Source organism: Loxodonta africana, chromosome 22, assembly GCF_030014295.1.
Source record: "Loxodonta africana isolate mLoxAfr1 chromosome 22, mLoxAfr1.hap2, whole genome shotgun sequence".
NCBI lineage: Eukaryota > Metazoa > Chordata > Mammalia > Proboscidea > Elephantidae > Loxodonta > Loxodonta africana.
The window spans coordinates 28,310,042-28,336,115 of NC_087363.1; the positions used below are offsets into that span (position 1 = coordinate 28,310,042).

General features: G+C 45.9%; 1 protein-coding gene across 7 annotated transcripts; it reads left to right on the forward strand.

Annotated features, from left to right (window-relative positions):
* Positions 1-267: 267 nt before the first annotated feature.
* ZNF445 (zinc finger protein 445) lies at positions 268-23,857 on the forward strand. Of its 7 annotated transcripts, XR_010319017.1 has the most exons (9): positions 268-349; positions 12,739-13,325; positions 15,481-15,649; positions 15,999-16,093; positions 16,364-16,490; positions 17,023-17,133; positions 18,085-20,847; positions 22,606-22,705; positions 22,801-23,857. XR_010319017.1 is itself a non-coding variant. In XM_064274700.1 (8 exons), the coding sequence occupies exons 3-8, from the start codon at positions 12,897-12,899 to the stop codon at positions 20,247-20,249; spliced, it is 3,096 nt and encodes a 1,031-aa protein (XP_064130770.1). In that variant the 5' UTR covers positions 288-349; positions 4,381-5,085; positions 12,739-12,896; the 3' UTR covers positions 20,250-23,857. The 7 variants fall into 7 exon arrangements, 3 of the variants coding, with proteins under 3 accessions (XP_064130769.1, XP_064130770.1, XP_064130771.1); XR_010319016.1 differs by having other exon boundaries at positions 18,085-22,705; XR_010319015.1 differs by having other exon boundaries at positions 22,606-23,857.
* The last annotated feature ends 2,217 nt before the right edge of the window (positions 23,858-26,074 follow it).

Genomic DNA, 26,074 nt, shown 5'->3' on the forward strand with positions numbered 1-26,074 from the left:
CCAGGCCAGTCCTGCCCACACAGGAGGAGGAATGAGGGAAAACAGGCCCAGGCTGATAGGGCTCTGGGGCCCGAATGGACGTCCGAGTTGAGTGGGAGCGACCAATGGGGCGGGGGGAATCGGGGCACAGAGGCGCCTCAGGGCTCTCCTGGGCAAGCCCAGCGGCCCCAGGTCGCCGCGCTCCGGCGAGGGAGAACCAGAGACGAGGGCCTCCCAGCTTCCTAGAGAGGCGACGGAGGCCCCGCGGCGGGGACGCGCGTGCGCGCCCTGGCCGGCCCGGAGGTAGGCGTGGGGCTGGCGGTCGTGGCCGCTGAGGAAGGGGCGGCTGGCGGGCGGCCGCGGCGATCCGGTGAGCAGCCCGCGGGGCGCGGCGGCCGTTGGGGTGGCCGTGCGGGCACAGGGTCCCGGGAGGGCGGTGGGGCGCTGCGCCCTGCCCGGGAGGGCGGCGGATGCGGCCCGGCCTCGTGGCTGCGCCCGGGGCGGGTGGTCGGGCCGGGGATCCGGCCTACAGCCGGAGTCTCCTGGCTCCCCGAAGGCGTACGGTGAACCCCTAGCCTCCCGGGGCGCACAGGTGTGGGCCAGGGCTTGTTGGAGTGGTTTCTCTGTGCTTTCTCTTTCACCCGATTATGCAAGTAATGCATATTCATTACAGTTAGATAACGCAGGTGAATGTAGAGAGAGTAAAAGCCACAGCAATCCAAAAAGCCTTGGTATTGGAAAAGGAGGGTGAGCGAGGTCGCGCAACTCAAAGAATGTAATCAGTGTCACTGAATTGTACCTGTAGAAATTGTTGCATTGGTGTATGTTTTGCTGTGTATCGTTTCAACAACAACAAAATAATTTTAAAAAAGCTAAAAGCAAAACAAAAAAACGTACGGGTATATCTTTTCATTCTGAGACTTTCAGACATTTTTTCCTTTGTACGTAATTCTGGAAACGCATACATGTGTATATGCACATGTTTATTATGAAATGGGATCACACTGTTGCTTTTAAAAAATTAAAGTATTGTAAACTGGAGTGCATTTATTCATATTTTGGTTAAAATTGATGCTAGCATTGTGATACCACTAGAACAATTTTTGCGAGTATCATTAAAAGAGAACATTTTGTTTGCAGTTTATTTCCCCTAGTTCGCATTTACTTGAAGTTGGTTACAATGCTGAACAGGTGAAGCTCGTGCAGAAAAATAGCAAAATCTTGTTAGGGTGATTGTCTTCAAAATGAAAGAGGTGCTCTATAAAAATGCAGCTTTTAAACTCTAGTTATAGTTCTATCTAAAATAATTATACTCTGTTGGGACTTGCATAGTCCTAAGAAATCAGAGAATGGTCTCCTAATTTAAAAGTGGGGTTCAGGAAAGAACATTCCTTTTCAAACTGTGAGCGGTTGGAAACCGAAAACTCATTAATATATGTTCTGTTATTTTGCAAAGAAGGGCCAGCCAATGGTTGTAGCAGTAATTTGATAAGCGGTTTGCGGGAACTTCCATCTCTTCTCTGCGTGTGTATGTCTGTGTCAGTATTATTCAGGGACTGAAGAATGAGATTGCTAACTGGTTATGTGCTATCTTAATGCCGAAGAAAGGTAGACAAATACCGTTTAAAAAAAATCCCTTCTTACTGTAAGCCAAAAATACAGGACTGTTTTGAAGATACACCTCAATATGTACTTTAAAATGACACTGATGAAAGCATGAAAAATACTAACCATTCCACCGTCTGGCTTTCTGTGGCTCCCGGCATCCAGGAAGTGTTAGTGCTTGCGTGGTCAGTGATGTCAGAGACTTGCTGGAGAGTAAAAATAGATAGAGGAAAACACAACCTACTGAATTTTGCCATCTTTGATATTTTTATATTAGAAACCATCCGAAAGAGCTTCGAGTTGTCATACCCAGCATAGTAGACTCTATGATTGTCCAATTCATGATGCTTTTTATAAGACTGAAGTTTTGACCTTTTTTTTTTTTCCTTCCCTGATCTTGGACTTCCTATTCCCTTTTCCTGTTTTATTTTACACTGTAGCACCTGCCACCATCTAACATACCATATATTTTATTTATTTTATTGTCTGTCTTCTCATAAGCCGCTCAAGGCAGGGCTTTTTGTCTGCTTTATTCACTGCTGTGACCTTAGTGCCTGGGACAAAATTAAAACAAAACAAAACAAAAACCCATTGCCTTGAGATGTTTCCAACTCATAGTGACCCTGCCCCATAGGGTGTCGAAGGAGTGGCTGGTGGATTTGAACTGCTGACCTTCTGGTTAGCAGCCGAGTCTTAACTACTATGCCACCAGATCTAATTTTTTGAGTGGCTGTTGTCAATTCGATCCCATATAAAAAAACCAAACCCATTGCCGTTGAGTCTATTCAACATTGAGACTCATAGATAGGTCTTAAAATAGCATAATGCTCAAGGCGGACATTCTTTACTAGTTAAGTTAAACTACAGTTTGGTTTTAAGAAAACTTCAGGGGATATTTTTGGTTTAAAGTTTAAAGATTATCTCAGGGCAGTAGTTTCAGGGGTTCATCCACAGTTCATGGCTCTACAACTGACATTAATATCTTGTCTAACCATAGAACAATCACCAAATTAAGATATTTACATTGGTTTAATATGAACTGAAGATTTTATTCACAGTTCATGAGTTTTTCACTAGTGCCCTTTTTCCCCATTCCAGGATCCAATCTAGGACCTCTCATTATGTTTAGTTTTCATGTCTCCATATTCTCCTTCAATCCGAGACAGTTCCTTGGTCTTTGTCTTTCATGCCCTCTCCACTTCTGAAGTATTTTGTATTGCATTTTTGGAATGACCCTGAATTTGGTTTTGTCTGATGTTTTCCTGTGCTTAGGTTGAGAATACCATTGTGTATCTTATTACTAGTGATGTTAACCTCGATCACCTCGTGTCTGCCAGCTCAGTAAGTCTTTGGGGAGAGATACTCTGAGACTTTGCACATATCCTGTTTCTTTTTAAAACTTTCACTAATTAGCGTTCATTGATGGATCTTGCCTGCAGCAATTATTACTGTGGTGTTCTAATGGTGGTTTTTTGTTTCCTGATGCCTCTACATTTGTTCCTTCTCCCCCTTTTATTTATTCAGTCATTTAGCTATGTCAGCATATGCTTGTGGAGACTTATTCTTTGGGCTATAGTGCACTATTTTATAGAATAGTTTCACTGTCCCCAAAATCCCCTGTGCTCCGCTTATTCATCCCTCTGCCCTACCCCTGCCCCCCCAGTAACCTCTGAGTTTTTCAGTCTCTACGGTTTTGCCTTTTCCAGGACGTCATAGTGATTAAAAAAAAAAAAAAAATACACAGGGTATATTACAGTATATAGCTTTTTTGGACTGGCGTCTTTCATTTAATAGTTTACATTAAGCTTCTTCCATGTCTTTTTGTGGCTTGATTACCCACTTCTTTTTATCACTTAGTAATACTCCATTGTATGGATGTACAGAGCCATGGTGCCACAGTGGTTAAGAGCTCGGCTGTTAATCAAAAGGTCAGCAGTTCAAATCTACCAGCCACTCACTGGAAACCCTATGGGGCAGTTCTCCCCTGTCCTGTAGGGTGGCTATGAGTCAGAATCGACTTGACGGCAGTGGGTTTGGTTTTGGTTTTGTATGACTGTACAAGGAGCCCTGGTGGCTCAGTAGTTAAAGTGCTTAGCTGGTAACTGTAAGGTCCGAGATTCGAACTTAGCAGCCACTTTGTCAGAGAAAGATGTGGCAGTCTGCTCCCATGAAGATTACAGCCTTGGAAACCCTTTGGGTTAGTTCTCCTCTGTCCTACAGGGTTGCCATGAATTGAACTTGACTTGCGGGCAATGGGTTTGGTACGGATGTACCAGTTTGTTTATCGGTTTGCCTATTGAAAAACATTGTTTGTTTCCAATTTTTGGCAGTTAGGAATAAAGTTGCTATAAACATTTGTGTACAGGTTTTTTTTTTTTAATTGTGTTTTAAGCAAAACTTTACATAGCAGATTAGATTCCCACTTAGCAGTTTTTGTACAGATTGTTCCGTGACATTGGTTGCATTTTTCACAATGTGCCGACCTTCTCGTTGTCTTCATTTTGTTAGTTCTATTCCTGCGTTAAGGTATGAAGCTCTGGGGGAAGAGGCCTGAGAGTAAGATCTAGACCAGATTCCTTCCAGGCCTGTGTGTTCACAGTTGTGGTGTAATTTCAGCTAGTTGATAAATGAAGTTTCTCTTTTGTCCTCTTCAAAAGCTAGCCAGGGCCTTGGGGGAGCCCTGCAGCATTGGGATACCTGAACGAGCCTGCCTGGCCTCCGCCTTTTCACAGTGCTCTGGGTTTGTTATTCAGGGTGTGAAAGGCCGGTGAAGTTTTTTTTTTTTTTTTTTTTTAGCTTTATCCGTGCTTATGATTGCCCAGTGTCACACCTCACCAGACGAGCAGCAAGAGGAGTTCTGAGGGGCACAGGTCAGATTTCAAAAAAAGCAACAGTGAAAGCCAGGCTGATCAGACAAGGCTTTATGAGGGAACTTACAGAGATCCGTACCGGAAACCTCACGACAGAGAGCGAAGCGCCAAGAGTCACCTAGATAGAGGTCTGTGCAAAATGGTGAGGACTGGGTGTTTATATACCTGTCATCCAACGCTGCCTCGTATGCATGCGAAAGCTGGACAATGAATAAGGAAGACCGAAGAAGAATGAATGCCTTTGAATTATGGTATTGGCAAAGAGTATTGAATATACCACGGACTGCCAAAAGAACGAACAAACCTGTCTTGGAAGCACAGCCAGAATGTTCCTTAGAGGCGAGGATGGCGGAACTTCATCTCATGTGCTTTGGACATGTTATCAGGAGGGACCAGTCCTCGGAGAAGGACGTCATGCTGGGTAAAGTAGAGGGTCATCAAAAAAGAGGAAGACCCTCAACAGGATGAACTGACACAGTGGCTGCAACAATGTGCTAAAATATAGCAATGATTGTGAGGATGGCCCAGGACCTGGCAGTGTTTCATTCTCTTATACACAGGGTGACTGTGAGTCGGAACTGACTCAACAACACCTAACAACAACAACAACAACATTATCTAACGCTAATAGGTAGGGAGAACAATGTGCCTATGTGCTGGGGAGTCTAAACAATGATGAATTTTTTTTTTTTAAACTAGTTAATTGACTTCAATTGATATTACTGTGAAGTTGGGTGTTTGGTATGTTTTTCCCTGGCTCAGGTCACTGCTCAATGGGGTACTCTGGTACCTTCCCCAGAGTCCTTTGCGGGCAGGATCCATCTTTTATTGTTCAGGGCCTTCTCACCCAGTTTGGGCTATACCGTTCTTTGGTTGAAGAACTGGACTTATTGACCTCTTAGGACATTTCTTCAGCTTGTGCTTTGTGACAGTCTTTCTGCTACCCTTTCACCTCAAAGTTACTCTCGTAGTTTTAGGCTTTTCATGCCTGCAAACCAGCTTCACTCAAAACATCTTTCTGTTGTTGTTAGTTGCCATCGAGTTGACTGTGATTCGTGGCCACCCCACGTTTGCAGATTAGAACTGTTCCATAGGGTCTTCAAGGCAGTGACCTTTGGGAAGAAGGTTGCCAGGCCTGTCTCCCAAGGCACCTCTAGGTGGGTTCAAACCACCAACTTTCCAGTTAGTAGTTGAGTGCTTAACCATTTGCGCCATGCAGATACTCAGCACCTGCTTTGGAACGGGCTAGCACGGAGGCGTGTTCTTGGTACTAATTTCAATGTGAGAGTCAGTTTCCTGAGATGGGTTGGTGTGTTTGGGAAGTCTGGATGGTGCAGAGACTCACCAGAGGTGATGCAGTCTAGGGTTCGAGATCGCCAGAGATGAGCCTAGAGGTGCAGTTTGAATCTAACGGGCATTTCTTGGAAACTCTGTGGGGCAGTTCTACTCTGCCCTATAGGGTCACTATGAGTTGGAATCAACTCAACAGCAACGGATTGTAAGAGTAGGCATTACTTTAATCCTCTACGAGAGTTATATCTGCTGTGCCCCTGGAAAGTCCCCTTGCTGTTACCATGGCAATCTGTTCTTAAGTTACCTCTTCTGGAAAGTCTCTGCCTGTCACCAGAGCAACCTGTTCTTTTCTGAGCAGTTGGCAGTTTCACTGTTCTCTCTTGTGCATCCCAGGAGTACGTACCATAGTGGCCCTGTGAAATGCTCGATGGCCATGTAGCTCCCCCTTGTTAGCAGCCACTTTGTGTCCTTAAGCGTACTACATAGGTCAATGCCATTTTTGTTTCCCACTGGGTGCATTTCTCTTTGTTCTCCTTCTTACAAACTTCACTCTCTTCAAACTCACTGCCAGATTTCTCATTACGGTTATCAGCATTGAATCTGCCTTTCTAGTTCTTTTCTTTTTCTCCAGTCTGTTCTACAAGTCTGGCTGCATAGGTCTCTTTCCTTCTCTCTTTTGTCTTTCAGCTTCTTCCTGAGGGATTGTTTCCTGGTTCCTTTCTGCACCACTGGAGCTCAGCAAAATGACCTGTTTCTCTCGCTTCTGGTGTACCCTCTCCTCTTCAGCCTTATTTTGTTGTTGTGTATCTTCAGGTCTCTCTCTTTTTTTTTTTTTAATAATTTTTATTGAGCTTTAAGTGAATGTTTACAAATCAAGTCAGTCTGTCACATATAAGCTTATATACACCTTACACCATACTCCCACTTACTCTCCCCCTGATGAGTCAGCCCTTCCAGTCTCTCCTTTCGTGACGATTTTGCCAGTTTCTAACCCTCTCTACCCTCCCATCTCCCCTCCAGACAGGAGATGCCAACACAGTCTCAAGTGTCCACCTGATACAAGTAGCTCACTCTTCATCAGCATCTCTCTCCAACCCACTGTCCAGTCCCTTCCATGTCTGATGAGTTGTCTTCGGGGATGGTTCCTGTCCTGGGCCAACAGAAGGTTTGGGGACCATGACTGCTGGGATTCCTCTAGTCTCAGTCAGTTCAGGTTTCTTTTTACAGACCTTTGCTTGTTTACTTTATCACCTCTTTCATTTTTCCTTGTTTTTGCTTTCTCTGAATCCTTATTTTTTCATAGCAAGGTGTTGTTTCTGTTAGAACTTAGCAGCCTCCTCAGCATGCATGATTCCTGATAGAATTCTTTACTTGACTCTTCTTGACCCTTGGGCTGGGCGATGGTATGCTTTCTTGGTGTGAGCCTTCTTCCCATCTCAGGTTATGGTCATTTCTTTTTCAGGGGATGCTGCATCGGTATTGGCTTCTAGCAAACGTAGGAGATGGTGGCTTCTCTTTTAATATGATTGGTGAACATAGTACCTTCTTTGAATTTGCTTAACAGTGGTGGGAGATGGAGGGCACCAGACATCTGCAGATCTTCTGACGACCATTTGCGACTTCGTGCACAGGGTGATGGGGCAAGGCCTGTTGTCCATCTCCCACTTCTTTTTTGACTCCACAGCTCTTGTCTCAGGAGGCATTAGAGTTGTCTACAGTCTTTCAGTTCTGTGGCTGTGTGTGGGCATTTTCTGAGTTTGGAGTAGGTAATTGATGGCTGTAGCCGAGGAATCTTCCCCACCTGCCAATAATGTCAGAGCACTTTTACTCCTAGAGAAAGAAGCTTGTAGAGGCAAGAGGACTAATGATGGGACTGCTCTCCAGAGGTATGAACTGAGGGTTGTATTTGAGATTGTAGGCTTTAGAATTTAACTTTACCTGAAGAATATGGTCTTTGTCCTCAGTTCCTGGGGGATACTCTCTAAAACCTTGGAATTTCCCTGATGGTTTAAGTGTCTTCAAGGAATCTCCAGACCACCCCTAACAGGTTGCACTGGTGAGTTGACTCTTGGGTGGGGAGCTGGCCAGGCCAGAGGGTTCTACCTCATGATACCTCATAATGACCACATCATGATGACATGGTCAGAGGAACCCACTTTATGATACCACCTCATAGTGACCACCTCATGAAGACATAGCAAAAAGCCTCAACGATTAAGTTCTGAACACTGAATCTCCATGAGCTTCCTGCTTGGTGAAAGACATTGATGCGTGTGGGAAGGTAGGGCATTCCTTTCTGGGCCATGGAAGTTTCACTTTGGGAACTTACCCAGACCACGGCCTATGTGTCTCTTCATTTGCATCCTTTTTGCTGTAATAAAACTGCAATAAGTATAACACTTCTGTGAGTTCTGTGAGTCTTTCCAGTGAATTATTGAACCCGAGGGAGTAGTAGAAGCCAGCAGGTCAGAAGTAAGGGGACTGGGAACCCCTGAGCTTGTTCAGGGGTAGAAGGAACCCATGAATTTGTAGTCAGTAGGTCAGAAGTGAGGGAACCCACGGGACTCCAAAGCTTGTGGCTGACATCCTGAAGGGGTAATTAGAAAACCTCAAACTTGTTGCCAGCAAGACAGAAGTGAGGGGAGCCCTGGGAACTCCTAAGCTTGCAACCAGAGACTGAAGTCTTGGGTTGACTTGGCAGTCTGAAGGACTGTCCTTTAACTTGGGAGGTCTGTCCACTCCCCAAGTGGTTAGGGTCAGAGGAAAAAGTGCTGCAGCTGGTGTCAGACAGAGAGGCATGGAGCTGAATTGATCCTTATAGTTTGATGAGAGAAAAGTGAGAATTTCGATTTATGTTGACTGTTATCTGGTGGCACACTGGTTAAGTGCTCGGCTGCTAACTGAAAGGTTGACGGTTCAGACCAATCCAGCAGCTTCGTGGGAGAAAGGCCTAGCAATCAGCTCCCGTAAAGATTACAGCCTGGAGAAAAACCCTATGAGGCAATTCTCATGTCATGTGGGGTCTCTGTAAGTTGAAATTGACTCAATGGCACCTAACAGCAGAGATACTCTGGAGAGTTGTGGGGAGTGTGGTCAATCTTAGCTGATACTGTAATTATAGAGCGTTTTTTAGGGTGGAATCACAGAACCTTCCGAGACCATTTCCTGCCGCTTCTCCAGGCCTTTACTGGAACAGATTCAGTGAAGCACTGTTTTGTAATGCACCTTTCCTTCCTCGTTTATTTTCTTTTAAGTGTCTTTTGCCTTTTTTTCTTCTTTTGCATGTCATGTTTTCTCGGCAGCATTTTGCTCTTCTCATTCTCTACCTCCCTTGCCAGTCTTTTTCATACATCTGTTCTAGAGTCCAGCCATCCTTCTCTGATTTGGTGGCTAGCGCAAAACTAAGGCCCACCTGGATTTCTTCTTCCTTTTGCGGTTGCTTGAACGACAGCTGCCATTTATTTGTACCCAAGGCCCCTAAAAGGATGTGCTGCTCATCCTGCTAGGTGCTCGCCGTCTTTAGTCCTGGGAGCCGTTACTCAGTTGCCTCATTTTTAAAGCAGAATTATTGATCACTTTGCTGACTATAAAAGCATTGTTGTTGGATGCTGGCAAGTTGATTTCGGCGCAGCAACCTCATGTGACAGATTAGTACTGCCAAATAGGGTTTTCTTGGCTGTAATCTTTATGGGAGCAGATCGCCAGGTCTTTCTTCCAGGGAGCTGTAGGTGGGTTCAAACTGCCGACCTTTCAGTTAGCAGCCAAGTGCTTAACCATTGCACCACCAGAGGTCCTTAGTTGTAAAAGTAATGTGTAACAATTCAGGCAACATAGACAAGAAGGAAGGGAAAGCCCCCTTATCCCACCTCCTGCAGGAGATAACAGCTGGAAATACTATGGTTTTAAGGACTTTCTTAGGCATATGCATATGCAAACTGCTTTTTTTCCCTTTGTTTTAAAACATAAATGAGGTCATACCTTCATACCGTCCATAACTTGCTTTTTAATATACTTTTTATTTTGGGAAACTGGAAAAAGACATATATATATATAAAGAAAAAAATAATAGGCACCCACATTTCTAACATACAGAGGTAGCCACTTTTAACATTTTGGCATATTTGCTTCCTGTAATTTTCTATGTGCAGTCTTAAAAAAAAAGAAAGTACATAAATGAAGTCTTAAGAAATCAGACCACTGCAAATAAAGCTAAAGGCCCCTTTTACTACTATCCCCAAGCCTCTCTTCAGTAAGAGTTTTTGTGAATCCTTAGAGACCATTTTTTATTCCTTTGAAAACTTATGTGTATAAGACATATGCTCACAAGATAATAGCTTTTCTCTCACAAATTGTATCTACACCATGCTTTTTAACTTAGCATGTGTTGTTTTTTAGCTGTGTTGATGCGTAAAGATCTAGTACCTTCCTTTTAGCTGCTATATGTGATACTTCATTCTACAAAATGCTGTACTTTTGTTTAGCCATATTGGTAGGCAAGTGGGTTATTTCCATTAATGTGTTGTTACAAAGAGTACGCTAGTGAACACCTGGATAAATGTCTGTACAGCTGTGCCAGTGTTCTTCCAGGATAGATGCCTAGAAGAGAAATTGCTGGAGCATTAAGATACGTGCCTTTTTGGCTTTACTGTTACTGTTCAGTTACTGTCGAGTCGGCTCCCGCTCATAGCAACCTTCTGCACAACAGAAGGAAACATCGCCTGGTTACCCTGCCTAGTGAGAAAAGAGAAAAAAAAAAAAATTTTTTTTTTTGAGCTTGTATAAATTTACACATCTGTCAGTGGTGTGTGCAGCTAATTTTGAATTTTTACAAACATAGTTAATTCCGTATTTCTCTAACAAAATCTAAAGTCAGTCAGCTTCCTTCTAGGAAAGAAGGACTACAGCATGTACAACTGATTCACTGTCTGAAATTTTAACTGTATTTTTATCGGTATGCTCTTCTGATTTATTTAGACCTACATTCTACATTTTTTAAAACAATATTTTGTGTTTTAGGTGAAAGTTTACACAGCAAATTAGGTTCCCCTTTAGCAATTTTTAGGCAGATTGTTCTGTCATTGGTTACAATTTTTACAGTGTGTCAGCATTCTCGTTTCCATTCTGTTTGTTCTGTTTCCATTGATCTAGCTTCCCTTCCCCTCCTTGCCTTCACATCTTGCTTTCAGGTAGATGTTGACTGTTTGGTTTCATGTAGTTAATTGTTTAAGGGAGCACATACTGTTTATTTTATAAGCCAATCTATTACTTGGCTGAAAGTTGACGTCCAGAAATAGCTTCATTTCCAAGTTCAAAGGGTATCTTAAGGTGATAGTCTCGGGGGTTCCTCTAGTCTCTATCAGTCCAGTAGGTCTGGTCTTTTTTAGGAATTTGAGTTTTGTTCTACATTTTTCTTCCATTCTGTCAGGGACCTTCTGTTGTATCCCTGGTCAGAATGGTCGGTTAGTTGTGGTAGCTGGGCACTATCTAGTTCTTTTGGTCACAGGCTAGATGAGGCTGTAGTTCAAGTGGGCTGTTAGTCCTGAAGACTAGTTTCTTCTTTGAGCCTTTGATTTCCTTCATTCTCTTTTGCTCCATATGACTAGAGAACAATAGTCATGTCTTAGATTGCTGCTCGCAGATGCTACTCGCCAAACTTGGATGTAAAACATTATCTTTGTGAACTGTGTTATGCCAGTTGACTAAGTTGTTTCCCGAGACCATGGTCCCAGGCCTTCAAACCTAGTAAACCAACCCTACAAGTTGTTTGGACATGCCTGGGAAGCCTCTGTAACTGTGCCTACTATGTGGTTTGTTATATATGTGGGTATACCTGTGCCTACAGATACACCTATACATGCACCTATATGGCATATTTACTTGCATATGCCTTTCTGTATACATATTTGCATCCATCCACCTCTGTAACCACACACGTGTTTTCTGGTTGTTTTTACTGGTGTCGCAAAGTTGTATATGTTATAGCATTTACTGCAATTGTCCCTTTTTTTCACGTACTTCTTAGCGTCTTTATTTACCTTGGTCAGATTGTGCTGACTTCATCCATATTTCGAATTGCCTTTTCATCAACCAAAGTAACAAGTGTCTATTATCTAGAAAGTGACTCCCCCTCCCTCTCCTTCCCATCCCTGGTAAACTTCAAAGAACTTTGCTTTCTGTATGTACATCAATTCCTGACTTTATATAATAGCAAGACAGTATAATATTTGTCTTTTTGTGATTGGCACATTTTCTTTTATCCCACTGTTTCTTTAGCGTTCATTTTCCTTATTGGAGTATATGTTTTAATTCTTTCATTGAGGACCTAGGTTTGCAAAATTTCTGAGTCTTCAGGTATGCCTAGAAATGTTTTTGTTTTCCTCTTACTCCTGGCTAAATATGTGGTTTTAGGGTAAGAGTTATTTTCCTCTGCCACTTTTAAGACACTGCACCATCGTTGTGTAGACTCTGGCGTTGATGATACGCTTGATTATGTCATCTGTACATAATTGGTCTTCCTTCCCTCCTGGCACCAGGGTTTTTCTCCTTGATGTTCTGAAGTTTTGCCTGTGTGAGTGCATGTGCATGCGTGTGTGCGTGTGTATGTGTTGAGGGATTGTTTTTGACTCCACACTCGCTGTGATTCTAAAGTTCTTGCCGTTGTTTCTTCATATACTTGCCTATTTTCCATTCTCTTTCTGGAATTCCAATTAGACAGATGTAAACTTCTAGATCTGTCCCCCCGTGTCTCTTAGCTTTTATTGTGTCTTTTCCATTTCTGTGCCTCTTTGTGCTGTATTCTGGGATATTTTCATAGCTTATCGCATCACACAACTACACAGTCTTGCCTTGGTTTGCTTGGTACTGGCAGACACGTCTCTGCGGAAGCTCATGCTCATGTGCCCTTTCTCATACAGGCAAAGATAGTCCCAACTAACAGGATCTAGTGGTACCATGTACGATGGGCATCATTCTCTCATTCTCTCCTGAACAGGAATATTGGTTATTCCAGTCTCTTGCCAGTACCTTCTGACATCCCAGCAAATGACATTGTCCATGCCAGTGCTGAGAAGATGCTCCCGAGGACCCAGCAGTTACACAGCTAAAGCAAACTTGGTTTGTGCTTGGCTGGGTAGGCCCTGAACGTGAGAGATGCCTCCAGGCAGGTGGTATGCTGCCTATCCAGGGTCCCGAGCCCAGGCTTCAAGGGAGCGAGGGCGCCTTCAGGTGGCAAAGAAGGAGGAGCATGAGGGCTACACTTCAGTGCAAGCGGCCAGGCCACAGACGCTCAACCGTCCTGGCCAGGAGCTCTTCCGCCAGCTCTTCAGGCAGCTTCGCTACCATGAGTCATCTGGACCGCTGGAAACTCTGAGCCGACTCCAGGAGCTCTGCCGCTGGTGGCTGAGGCCCGATGTCCTCTCCAAGGCCCAGATCCTGGAGCTGCTGGTGCTGGAGCAATTCCTGAGCATCCTGCCTGGGGAGCTCCGGACCTGGGTGCAGCTGCATCGCCCCGGGAGTGGGGCAGAGGCCGTGGCCCTGCTCGAGGAGCTGCAGAGAGACCTAGATGGGACAGCACAGAGGGTGAGTGGGGGCAGCCCTGTCTGCCAGGGAGCCAGCTTGCTGGGGGTGGCAGGGCCTCTGAGCTGAAGTGTTTTGGGGTGCAGAGGAAGCTGCCCCCCTGCATTCCCCTGCACTGGAGCAGTGAGAACTGGCCCGGAGCCATGGATCCTTTAGCAGGTAGCCCTTGCCACCTTCCCAGAGGACATCAGCACTGTGAAGAGGGTCAGCAGGTATCCATCAATAATAGTAGCTAGCTTTTGGACACTGTGGCTTACAGTGTATGAAGTCCATCTTCATATCATCTCTAATTTGACTTGATATTGACACAGGCCGTAAGGAGGGAGTGATGTCTTTTGTTCATAAGAAGGGGGACACTTAGGTTCAACACTCATGGCTTCTGGCAGGGGAGTACAGGATAAGACTGAGAAGAGCAGACTCCGTGTACCATGTTGCTTCTCCCTCAGTATGAGGGTTTGTTCTGTGCATGTGGCGGGGGGCGGGGGGAGGTAGGGAGGAAGAGAAGCAGCCGTGGGCGAGGAAATTGGGAACCTCAATGAGCTATTTAGAGAGATTTAAAAATAATTTATAAAAGGAGAAGGTATGCAGTAGTTAGAAAATTGCAGCTTGGTTATGTTCAGCTCATTTAGCACTAGAGATAGTATTCAAAAACTCATTGAAAACATTGCCAATGAGCAGAGGGCCTAACTGGTTGAAAGCTAGTTAGAAATTAGAAAACAAAAACCTGGGCCTAGGAGAGAGCCCCTCAAATTCTGAAAAATGAACAGAAATCCTCAAAATGATGTGAAGTTACAGAATCACCCTGTGGTTTATCTGAGAGTTACCGAAATGTGAAAACCAGGGCCTGAGAAAGTTTCCCCTAACCTCATGGTGGCACTTCTGTATCTTTCAAAACAAAACAAAACAAAAACCCAAACCCATTGCTGCTGAGTCACTTCCGACTCATAGCAACCCTATAGGACAGAGTAGAACTGCCCCATAAGGTTTCCAAGGAGCAGCTGGTAGATTCGAACTGCAGACCTTTTGGTTAGCAGCCAAGCTCTTTACCACTGCGCCAGCAGGGCTTCTCTATATTCTTACTGTTTCTTTATTCCCCCTTTAGTAGGTCTGGGAGGAACAGGAGATGCCCTACTATGGTCAGTTCGTCATCTTTCACCTGTAACTCCGCACCAGCTGCTTAGTGGCCTCAGGCTAAGATTCATTCATCTCAGTGTAGAGAATGTCTTGGCCGCATGTCCAGAAAAACTTGTAAGTTCATTGGTTGCAGCTTCCTATTCTCATCTCTCCCTCGGAGACAGCCTTTCCCTGAGACCAGAACTATTCGAAGCCCCATGGCAAAGACCTCTTCCTTCCTGGTCACTGCTTCGATGGGCTCTGCCAGTTTTTGCACCCGAGACTTTTTCTTGTCTGGTTCCATGGCTGACCCTCTGAATTGACATTGCTTCTCTTAGCAGTGTTAACATTTCAGTCACGTTTGTAATCTGGGAGCCACCCTGCCGCATCAAGGTCACCTTATACAGCAGTGTCTAGAGCAGTCCCTGACACACGGTAGGTGTTACATGCTGCATCTCTGCCGTGAGCTGTTATCTGTTTAACTCCTTGGGACAAATTCCGTCTCTCTCATATCTAAGTTCCAGGCTGGAGGCGTGCGGGAGGAAGGGGAGAGGGAGGTGTCACTGTCGATCCTGACAGCAGTGCTGTTACGGACTTTCCAAGGGCTTGCTTATATGGAGCTGGAATCTGTCTCCACTTTGACTCCCCCATGGGCTTCCCTGCCCAGCCCATGAGAGCCCAGGGAGGCAGAAGATTTGGGGCTGAGGACTTGGGAGGGTCCTTTTTCCTCTGCCTATACCTAATAAGGAACCCTGGTGGTGCAGTGGTTAAGAGCTTGGCCGCTAACCAAAAGATTGGCAGTTCAAATCCACCAGCCGCTCCTTGGAAACCCTATGAAGCAGTTCTCCTCTGTCCTGTAGGGTTCCTATGAGTTGGACTCCACTCAACGGCAGTGGGTTTGGTTTTTTTGGTTTTGTAGGTGATAAAGGGCCCAGCTTGTCCTTCCCTGGGCCTCTGCCCTTTAGAGTTTGGCCACGTGGCGTCTTCTTTGAGTTTGCTTTCTGGTTCCCATGGGGATCCTCTCACAACATTTTTTCCTCACCAGGACCCAGCCCCTGCCCAGAGCCCAGATGTGCATTGGATGGGCACAGGAGCCCTGCAAGCAGCACAGATCTGGCCCCCTGCTTCACCTGTCAGGAGCGCCTCTGCCCTGGGGGACCACCTGGAGCCTCCCTATGAAATAGGAGTGCGTGATGACCTGGCTGGGCAATCCGGTACTTGCTGCCTGGCTGGGAGACCCCAGCATGCCACACCTCCCGAATTTCCTATAGTGTCATCTTTTCAGCCTATGATCTCTTATAAGAATGCCTTTCTGTCCTTGCCCTTTGCTCTGTGTCCTCTCCACCCCTTCTGTGAGCCACATTTGACTCTTCCTCCCATCACACCCTCACTCTGCCCCAATCTGCAGCCCCCAACAGACGCTGGGGAAATGTGAAACTGGTACTTCAAAAAGTCCGTGCCTGCCCGTGAGCCCAGGAGTCCTCTGTGTCTGGAGGAGAGTGGGCTTCTCAGTGGGGTGCCCAGTGCTGGGCTGCTCTTTCACGGCTTGCTCTTGTCCCCCAGATTTTCCTGCTGTCCAGGTGCCTATCCTTCCACAAAGAGAGGGGTGCCCAGGAGATGGGGTGACAGCAGCCAGGCCCCTGACCGACCAGTCCCAGGTGAGTCACAGCGCCTTTGGTCCTTCCTGATGTCCCAGCACTGCCATCTAATGTGAGGACCTACAGCTCCTCTTGGTCCTGGGTTTCTCTGTCTTGTAACCCACATCCCAGATTGTCTCCCCAGAGCCCCAGGCTCTCCTGCGGGGAGATGGTCTCCTCTTTCACCCTTGCCAGATCCATCCTGTACTCACTCAGCGTCTGTCCCCTGACCCCAGCCTGAAAGCCGGGAGCTGTGGGCTGGTTCTAGGGCACAGGACTGTGTTTTTTCAGGAGGCTGTGACTTTCAAGGATGTGGAGGTGGTCTTCTTCCAGGATGAGTGGGGCTGGCTGGACTCTGCCAAGAAGAACCTGTACAGGGATGTAATGCTGGAGAATTATGGGAACGTGGCTTCTCTAGGTAAGGCCTCCATGTCCCTACGCCTCTCCGCACCTTCTGCCTTCTTGGTCTTTATGGTGCATGAAAAGAGGTCTGGCTTGGGTTTAGATCTTGGCTCTGTTAACTATTAACGAGATCACTTAGAATCTATGAGTCTCAGTTTCCTCTCTTGAAAAATGGGGATAATAATGCCTGCCATACAGAGTCATTGTAAAGATTAAAGGTAACACGCGTCAAGTGCCTAGACCATAAAAAACCAAAACCAAACCCAGTGCCATCAGGAGTATGAGTCCTAAACCATAGGTGTTCAGAAATGTTGGCTGATTTAACTGCGTCGTCGTGGTTTGCACCTCTGGAGAATCCTAGGGATCTTTTTGGCTGCGACTTCTCTCAGCCTTTCGAATCTCTTCTTAGGGCCTCCTGTCCTACCCTACTCCACCTGCCTTCCTGGCCTTTCCTTCCTCCCCACCAGGGCCACAGACCTGAGACGGTCCTGAAGACTAGTTCTGTGTGACTCATCTACTTTCCCATTCCATTTCCTTCTCTTCTGCAGTGGGGCCATTCCCCAAACCTGCTTTGATCTCCTGGCTGGAGGGAAGGGAGCCATGGGGCCTGAATGCCCAGGATGCTCAGCAAAGAGAGAGTACAGGTGCTGCCCCTGCAGGTGAGTTCAGAGAAACCACCAGGTCCTGCCCCTCTGCTGAGGACTTACTCCATCGTTTGCTGGAAGGAAGGTTGTTAACAATGGTGCTAAGGGGCACTGGGTCCCTGGACCTCTCCACTCCAGGCTGACCTGTTAGAGGCCATTCATTTCCCTCCCTGCCCCCCTCCCAGCCAGCCCTCTCTCTAATAGCTTTTGCCCACCAGAGGTTTTCACTGTTCCTCCCCTTTTCTGATCATTAATGCTACTCCTCCACCCTGTGCCTGCATTCCTGCTGAATCTTGCACCTGTCCCATCCTGGTCTAAGGAGCCCTCCTCTCACTTCTGGTCCTTCTTTGCTTGGCCCTTCTCTCTGTGATATGCCTGATGTCCAGCTCTTTCAGCCACCCTCCTTGGAGCCCCATCCCTTGGCCTTTGAGCATCTTCCTGTCATGCTCCCATGCCATGATTCCTCTCCCCTATGCTGCTCTTAGGTCCCTGGGTGGTGCAGATGGTTCGCACTCGACTACTAACCTAAAGGTTGGCAGTTCAGACCCACCCAGCAGTGCCGTGGAAGAAAGTCCCGGCAGCCTCCTTCTGTAAAGATTACATCCAGGAAAACCCAATGGATCAGTTCTATTCTGTAATTCATTGGCTGGCTGTGAGTCAAAATTGACTCAACAGCAGGTGAGAGTTGCTTCTGCTTTTTAACATTCCCCTCTTGACCCTTTTTATTCTCCAGCTGGATTTGATTTCTGCATATCTCTAGCTGTAGGGCCATCTTGCTTTTCCTCTTCTCTTCTCTCTTATCTGGGATCCTCTTCCATGCTGTACTGTATCCCTATTTTATCAATGTATTGGCAGTCAGACAAAAGCCTGGCTGCCCGCGGTCATGGCATTTATTGCCCCTTGGTGCTTTCTCCAGTTCTAAGTATGGGAAAAGAGTACATTCTTTTGTGTTTTATTTTGTGTCAGGAGGTGAGCTCCAGATTAAGACTAACAAATTCATCGTAAAACGTCAACCCTTGGAAGAAGCAGATACCTTGGCTGTGCAATCAGGATGCCCTGTGATGAGTGTTTCTGAGGGAACAGGGTTTCAAGAATCTTTTGAACAGAAGAGTAGGTTAAAGGAGCGATGGGGACCCCCCATGCTAATGAGAGTTAAGAAAGAGACCGATTTCAGTCACAGGACAGAAAAAGAGTCTGAAGAATCAAGAGGAAGTAATAGTCCTAACCTAAAACATTTAACACATTTGAGAGTTTCTAGAAAAAAGCGGTCTCTTAAACATGGCTGTGGCAGACACTTCAGACCAAGTTCACACCACTGTGACTACAAGGAATATGAGAAAGGGCTCAGACACATGATCGGAGGGTTTAGCTTACATCAGAGAATTCACGTGGTACAAAAAGGGAATGAAAAGGATGTGTGTGGGAAAGACTACAGCCTTAGCTCTCACAACCAAGATGGACAGAGACTTCCTCTGGTGGGGACCTTGCTTAAATGCAGTGACTATGGGAGGACCTTCAGTCATGGCTCCCATCTTGAATGTCATCAGAGACTTCACGTTCAAGAGAAACTGTTTAAATGCAGGGTGTGTGGAAAAGCCTTTAGGTGGAGCTCAAACTGCGCACGACATGAGAAAATTCACACTGGACTGAAACCTTATAAGTGCAGTTTATGTGAGAAAGCTTTCCGACGCAGGTCAGCCTACCGTCTGCACCAGGAAACCCATGCTAAGCAGGAATTTCTTGAATCTAATCAAAATGGGGAAGCTTTCACCTGTGGCTCAGGACTTGATCATCATTTGAGAGACCACAGTGGGAAGAAACCCTTTGACTGCAGCCAGTGTAGGAAATCTTTCCACTGTAAATCCTATGTTCTTGAACATCAAAGGATTCACACCCAGGAGAAACCTTATGTGTGTACCAAGTGTAGGAAAACTTTTAGGTGGAGGTCAAACTTTACTCGTCATATGAGAATGCACAAGGAGAAAAAGCTGTACGAGCAAGGCAAATATAGGGAAGACTTCAGGCAGACCTCCAGCTGCAGCCAGCCCCTCAAGGCCCCCACTGAGGAGAAAACTTTTCTGTGTCAGCAATGTGGGAAAACCTTTACTCGAAAGAAATCCCTTGTTGATCATCAGAGAATTCACACAGGTGAAAAACCATACCAATGTAGTGAATGTGGGAAAGAGTTTACCCATAGGTCAGCCTTTATTGTTCATAAGAAAAGGCACGCCATTAAAAGAAAACCTGAGGGGGAGCCATTGTTTAGTCAGGACCAAGTGTTCCAAGGTTCTCAGAGCCATCATGCCACAGAGAAATCCTATAAATGTAGCCAGTGTGGCAAAGCCTTCCGTAATCTCTCGTTCCTCCTCATCCATCAAAGAATCCACACCAGAGAGAAGCCTTATCAGTGCAGGGAATGTGGGAAAGCCTTCAGATGGAGTTCCAACCTCTCCCGACATCATAGGAGTCACTCTTTTGGAAAACGTTACGAATACCATGAATGTGAGAAAACTCCAAATATGCAGCCGAAAATCCTCACCAATGAGAAACCTTTTTGGTGTGAAGAATGTGGGAAAACCTTTACTCGTAAAAGAACTCTTTTAGATCATAAGGGGATACACAGTGGAGAGAAGCGCTATAAATGTAATCTGTGTGGGAAATCTTATGATAGAAATTATCGCCTTGTTAATCATCAGAGAATTCACAGTAAAGAGAGACCTTTTAAATGCCAGTGGTGTGGGAAAGACTTCATGGGAAGAAACACCCTCTATGTACATGAGAGAAAACACACCAGAGCGTCACAGTCCAAACGCAGCCCGTCTGGGTTGTCTTCTTGCCAGGACACAGGGTTGAGTTTACAGGAATTCAAACCCAGTGAGGAGAAGCCTCTTGAGGATTTTGAGGAAGCTCGTGGCCAGAGCTCTAGGCCCACCGGACTCCAGAACGTACCCGCTGGAAAAAAGTGCCACAAATGTAACATATGTGGGAAATCTTTTAAGAAAGGTTCGCAACTCATTAGCCACAAGAGATTTCATACTCGAGAGAGACCCTTCAAATGCAGAGAGTGTGGGAAGACCTTCAGGTGGTCTTCAAATTTGGCTCGGCATGTGAAAAACCATACTAGAGACTAGCCTGGGGCCTGACAGTGTGGAAGTGTTCCTAGCTACCCTGCTAGAGAACCCTTAATTGAAGGCAGCATGGGAAAAACCTTCACAGAGGGCCCAGCCCTTCCTAACTTGGAAGCTGGTGGCAGAGAATCCTAAGGATTTAAAAACTCAGGCAGCCCCTTCCTGTCCACTGGGAAGTGAGATGCTGGGGAAGAGCAGCAACATGTTCTTTGGGGCCCTTCTGGAGGTTCAGACTTCCAGGAGAGGCCTTTGTTCAATGACCTAGGGCTCCCCCAGCCAGGATTCCTTCCACAGCTTTAAAAGGAGAGACCATTGCCCTTTGTGGTTGGACAGAATGTGGCATGGCGGCTGTGGCTGCTGGGAAGGGGCCAGGTGGATCCTAAGTTTCTCTTTTAAGTTTGGCCTGTGATGGTGCTTGTTCTGTTTGACCTCATAAATGGCAGCTTCAGGATCAAGAACTCCTCCTGGTCTCCCCAGATTCCTCCTGAGGAGTTCTGGCTGGAGGTTCAGGCTTCACAGCTGGCTTTTGGATATCTGTTACGGGCACGGACAGTCATCTGAGTGGCAAGTGGAGGAAGAAAATGTCTTCAGTGGAGTACAGGTAATCTTGTTGTCTGGATTGCCATGAAATCCAGAAATGGTGGAAATAAAGGCTCTGGTATTAGGTGGAGGAGGGATAGATATTGGGGCAGGCCCCTTAGTGTGTCTGCCTTGACCCTGGGTGCATGTCTCGGCTCTTAGCTTTCCAGGGAAAGCATCTCCTCTTGGTATTGTGCCAGTTCAGCCTTCTACACTCAGCTTTGTACTCAGGAAGGATTGGTGGTCTGGATTGAAGCAGGCTGTCTGCCCAGCCAGGAAGAGCCCCTTCTCTGGTTGACCTACCCTCCCCCTTGCCTTCCTACAGTAGCGGCTGCCTATGGCCTGGAACCAGGTGTCCCATCACTGGGATGATACCAAAAAGCTGGCACTGAAAGTGGTTGGGCAGAGCCAGGGTCATGGGAAGGGCCTTGGAGCCATCAGCTCTTGGGTTCTAGGCTCAGGGTAGCCTTTTGTTGGTAGAGTGATCTAAGTCACTGAACCTCTGTGTCTATTTCCTCGTGTGTACAGTTGGAGTGCTTGGCTGGCTGCCTGGCTCCTGGGGCTGGTGAGAACAAGGGCTGATTAACTAAGGTGCTGGGCTTGGCTGGGCAGCTGGTCTCTAGGACCAGAGCCCTCACAGAGGCGGAGCTCCCAGGCCAGCTGGTGCCACAACCAAGGAAACACCTTTTTTCTGTCCACGTTTTTTGTTCCTCCACTCACTCCCTGTCCCTCCCAGCACCTCATAGAGTTCTTGCCCCAATAGGAGTGTTTTACTACCATTTTAATAGAATAAGATATACTTATTTTTAAGCATTCAAATCCAATTTTAAAATGTACAAAGATTAAAAGTAAAAATCAACAGAAGTCCCTGTATACTAAGGCGAGCTGTTAATATTCTGGGGATCATACTGATACAGTCTGTTCAATAGCCTGAGGTTTCAAAGGAATCTTAGTTATTATGTAATATGTGATTATTATAGGAATATTAGTAAATATAGATTAGCTGAAAGGAAAAAATAGTAATCATGTGACTGGTGCTAACTATTGAACATTTTGGTATAATCAGTGTTGGATTGAACTTCACTACTCTTCCCTGAATACCTGTGCACTGTCCTGCCTCTTGGGCTGTCTCCTGTCACCTGCAGTGCTACCCCTCTTTCTGCTGGCCCAGGTCCTCACTCTGTAAGGCCTGGCCTTCCCTGACCTTCATCCCTCCTCCCTCCTCTGACCCCTATCCCCAGGCCCCAGCTCTCCTAGGGCCTGCGCCTCTCTGCTGGGTATTGTCTGGGTTTCCAGCCATGCTCATCACCGCAGGCAGACCAAGCTCTCTGAAGGCCAGAGTTGGGTGATTATTTATCTCTGTTTGCTGTGCAGAGGAGATTTTGTACAAAGATGCCTCTGTTACGGACTACAGAGCTGTATTTAGTTCAGCTAAGTTAGCTTTGGAGTTTTTTGAGGGGTCTCCTGAATGAAATGTTGACTGGGAGCTACCCACAACCACACTCCTGCTGGTGAGGAACCCAGCTATGGATGGTTCTGAGCTGTGTGGCTCCAGTTGACAGTTTCTGACTGCTCCGGCCACCAGTTCTCATCTTGTACACCATCCTGGCCTGGGAAACATGCAGGCTTCTTCCAACCCTGCCCACTTCAACTTAGGAGGAACTGAAGTGAGGTTGGGGAGAGCCAGAGGGACTGGGACAAGCACAGTCCCAAGAGGAGTGGGGATCAAAAGGGCTTTTGGTCAGGTGTTCAGTGCAGTTGGCCACCCCCTTGCTGACAGAGACTGGCAGAGGCATATGCAGAGAAGGAAGCACGGGAAATGCACGTTCTTATCATCTCACAACCATCAAGTTGGCAAATTTTTAAAAGTCCAAGTGTGGGTAAGTGTATGGACCAGTGGGAACTCACACTGCTGTGAATGGAAATTGTGCCAAGCAGTTTGCGAAATCTTGTAACGTTGTGTGTTCTCTACCAGTTAACAGCTCCACTCCTGGATACACCCTAGAGCAACTCCTTTATGTGAAGAAGGAGGCAAGTATAAGACAGTTCTTTGCAGCACTGTTTAGGTAGCAAGATGGGGAAAAGCCTAAATTCCATCAGCAGAAGAACAGATAAATAAATGGTTGTTTCTGGTACTTGGGAAAGTGAGTATGAAAGAACTAGGGTTATATCTTTCAATACAAATAAAAAACAATACTAAGAAATTGCAGAAACTACGTAACACATGCAATACACCATTTATGTAAAGCCTACTGCGTATCTGGGGTCACGTTACTTAAACTTACTTGTGTTTCACTTTATCTGTAAAGTGGGATAGAAGTGCCAACTTCTGTCTGAAGTAACGGGGGGTTAATGAAATAATGCACGTAAAGCACTTAGAATAGTAGCTGGTATGTAAGCATTGGTGGCAGAGAGTAAAACGTTACTATCATTGTCTTGCACAATACTGTATTTTCTGTAGATCAAATTCTATGAAATAAGAGTGTAAAGTCATGCATTGGAATAAGTGTAAAGGGCACTGCCCTGCCTTCCCAGGGCAGGAGACCCAGGGTACATGGGCCTTCAGTTGTTTTCTTTTTTTAAATGGGTGCAGATGTGTCACAGTGTTGACTTAATACAGTGTGGTGGGCTCTTTTTAACTGTTTGCTCAAACTGTTTCAAAATAAAAATATTTTTAAGCATGGACACTGGCATCTTACGGTTTTATAGAAATCCCCCTTCTGCAGTTTACTGGTGATGTTACTTAGAGGGAACCACTTAATCCCTTGAGGCTTTGGTTCCCCTATCTGCAAAAATTGGGAGCTACACAAATGGCTGTTAGGAATGGGATGGTTAAACGGTCTGGGACATCCGTTATGGAATACGGTGCACCAGTTAAAAAGAGTCAGGGTGCTCATCACGGACAGACATGAGATTTCCTAGACCTTCGGTGTGGAGGAAATGAATAAGCCCTATTTTCTTCAATTCCTCCTTGTTTGGAAGTAACAAGTGAAGCCAAAAGCTACAGACTCATAAGCTTGATGAAGGAATGGGATCCTGTGCCCAGAGATGCTTAGTCAGCCTTCCACTTTGTTAGGCAGGCGATGAAAAGGTTACATACCACCTACCACAGCTCTAAGTTGATGCTAAAGCCTGCAAAGAATGGCAGAGAGATTTTATGTTAGCCAGGTTCTAGACAGGAGCCAGAAACCACACCAATTATTTTAACAAAGAGAATTTATTATAAAGAACTGTTAGTTAGGTAAATCTAAGTAACTAAAAAGGCAAAAGGTGAGTGTTTAAGTGTGGAGGTAGCAACTTTGAGAAGCAAGTACCACCCCTAGGACTGGGGAAACTAACTCCATATTTTGATGTTTGAATACTGATAACTTTCAAACCCTGGCCTCTCCCCTCCCCCTTTTCCCCCACACCTGGGCAAACTAATAGGAAGCGCAGACACTCCCTCTGGGCACCAGAAAGTTCAAACTGTGCAATCCTTGGCCTTTGCCTGTGCACTGAAACCCTCACTCCTAACCACCCACCAACCACAATACACGCCAAAGCCACTCATCCCTCCTTTCACTCAAGCCAAAGCAGCTGGCCTAGGTGCTGGCTGTGCTGTCCCCAGAATGCCTCACGTGACTAGTAAACTTTTTCATACCATCTTGGTGTGTGTGGCACCAGTCTTGACATCTGAACCAATTTTGGGTGGTGGTGGTGGGGAGGGTTGACCCCTTGATCCACAAGGCAAACACAAAGCAGGAACAAAGAGAAGTGGTTAGAATGATGAAAACTTAGAAGATGGAAAGAGAGGTCCCCTGGGGCTGAAACTCAGACGTATGAGGAGAGGAGCACAGCTGGGCTGGTGCTGGTGCCCCTGAGCTCAGATGAGGGGCCCCCTGGGCCTTGGGCCTGTGCTTCTGTGGAGGGGTGCCAACCACCTGATGCTGGTGTCTTGGGGAGAGGGGGCACAGTGCACATAAGACTGGTAAAACTGCAAGCTGGATTCAGCTGATGCTACTAGAAGGCAGGAGTGGAGCAGCATTGAGAATAAAGCAACACCCACAAAACTAGAACAGGAAGCCCCCGTTTCTCCTCCAACATATCCCGTTGACAGAGGCTAACAGGGATCCAGCTGACAAGGCAGAGATGTGGTTTGCAGAGTCCTGGCCCCATCATCACAAAGCATCTATAGGAGACCAGGTTGGCAGCAGAGAGAAAATAAGCTAATAACTGGCACAACTTTCCTGAATTGTTTTATTTTAAAAGTTCCTAGGATGGTTGAATTAAAATGTGAAGAATATTCATTATAGGGAGCTATATGAGTTAAATTGTTGTTGGAAACTGTTCACTTAAAGGTGTAAACCCTGTCATAAGCAGCTGATTTTACCCATCAGCCTTTTAATAATTACCTGTTAACTGTGAGGAAACCCTGGTGGCGTAGTGGTTAAGTGCTACAACTGCTAACCAAGAGGTCAGCAGTTCAAATCCGCCAGGTGCTCCTTGGAAGCTCTCTGGGGCAGTTCTTCTCTGTCCTGTAGGGTCGCTGTGAGTTGCAATCAACTTGACGGCAGTGGGTTTGGTTTGGTTTTGTTAACTGTGACCTCACTCACCTTGCTATAATGGACTGAAACTTAATAAAAGGCCTAAGAAAATTTTCTTAAAATTAAGAACATGCTAAAGGTATTCCTCTTTGTAAACATTTACAGCAAAATTAAATGACTTTTGCCTGATTTGCCACAAATGGAGCAGTGACTATGGATGATGAGCCCCTAACAGACCATGAAGGAGAATAGACAGCAAACTCCTTACAGCCCTGAACCTTACTAGACACCAAACCAGAACCAAAACCAAACCCAGTGCTGTCGAGTGGATTCTGACTCATAGTGACCCTATAGGATAGAGTGGAACTGCCCCATAGAGTTTCCAGGGAGTGCCTGGTGGATTCCAACTCGCAACCTCTTGGTTAGCAGCCGTAGCACTTAACCACTATGGCATCAGTGTTTCCGAATCTTAACCCACTGAAAAAAAAAAAAAGTCAAGGTCTCCATTGCACCAACTATCTTTGCTGCCCAACTGATCTGGGAGCCCACCAGTTAATGCTTTTCATTACGAAATCTAACTAAACTAGGCAAGTCAAGGAGAATGTACTGACTTAGGTCTATTGGCTAAGTTTCCTAAGATGTAGAAGTGGTTTTAACAGATGGTTACTATTGGTGTGAATCAAAGAACCTGATAAACATATTGGATAGAGTTAGAAAAAACTGGTA

Excerpts from the sequence above, each read along its gene's own strand:
- ZNF445 (XM_064274699.1), top strand. The coding sequence starts at position 12,897 with ATGCCTCCAGGCAGGTGGTATGCTGCCTATCCAGGGTCCCGAGCCCAG. Across the intron at positions 13,326-15,480 it reads TAGATGGGACAGCACAGAGG|GACCCAGCCCCTGCCCAGAG; the intron begins GTGAGTGGGGGC and ends TTTCCTCACCAG. Across the intron at positions 15,650-15,998 it reads TGACCTGGCTGGGCAATCCG|ATTTTCCTGCTGTCCAGGTG; the intron begins GTACTTGCTGCC and ends CTTGTCCCCCAG.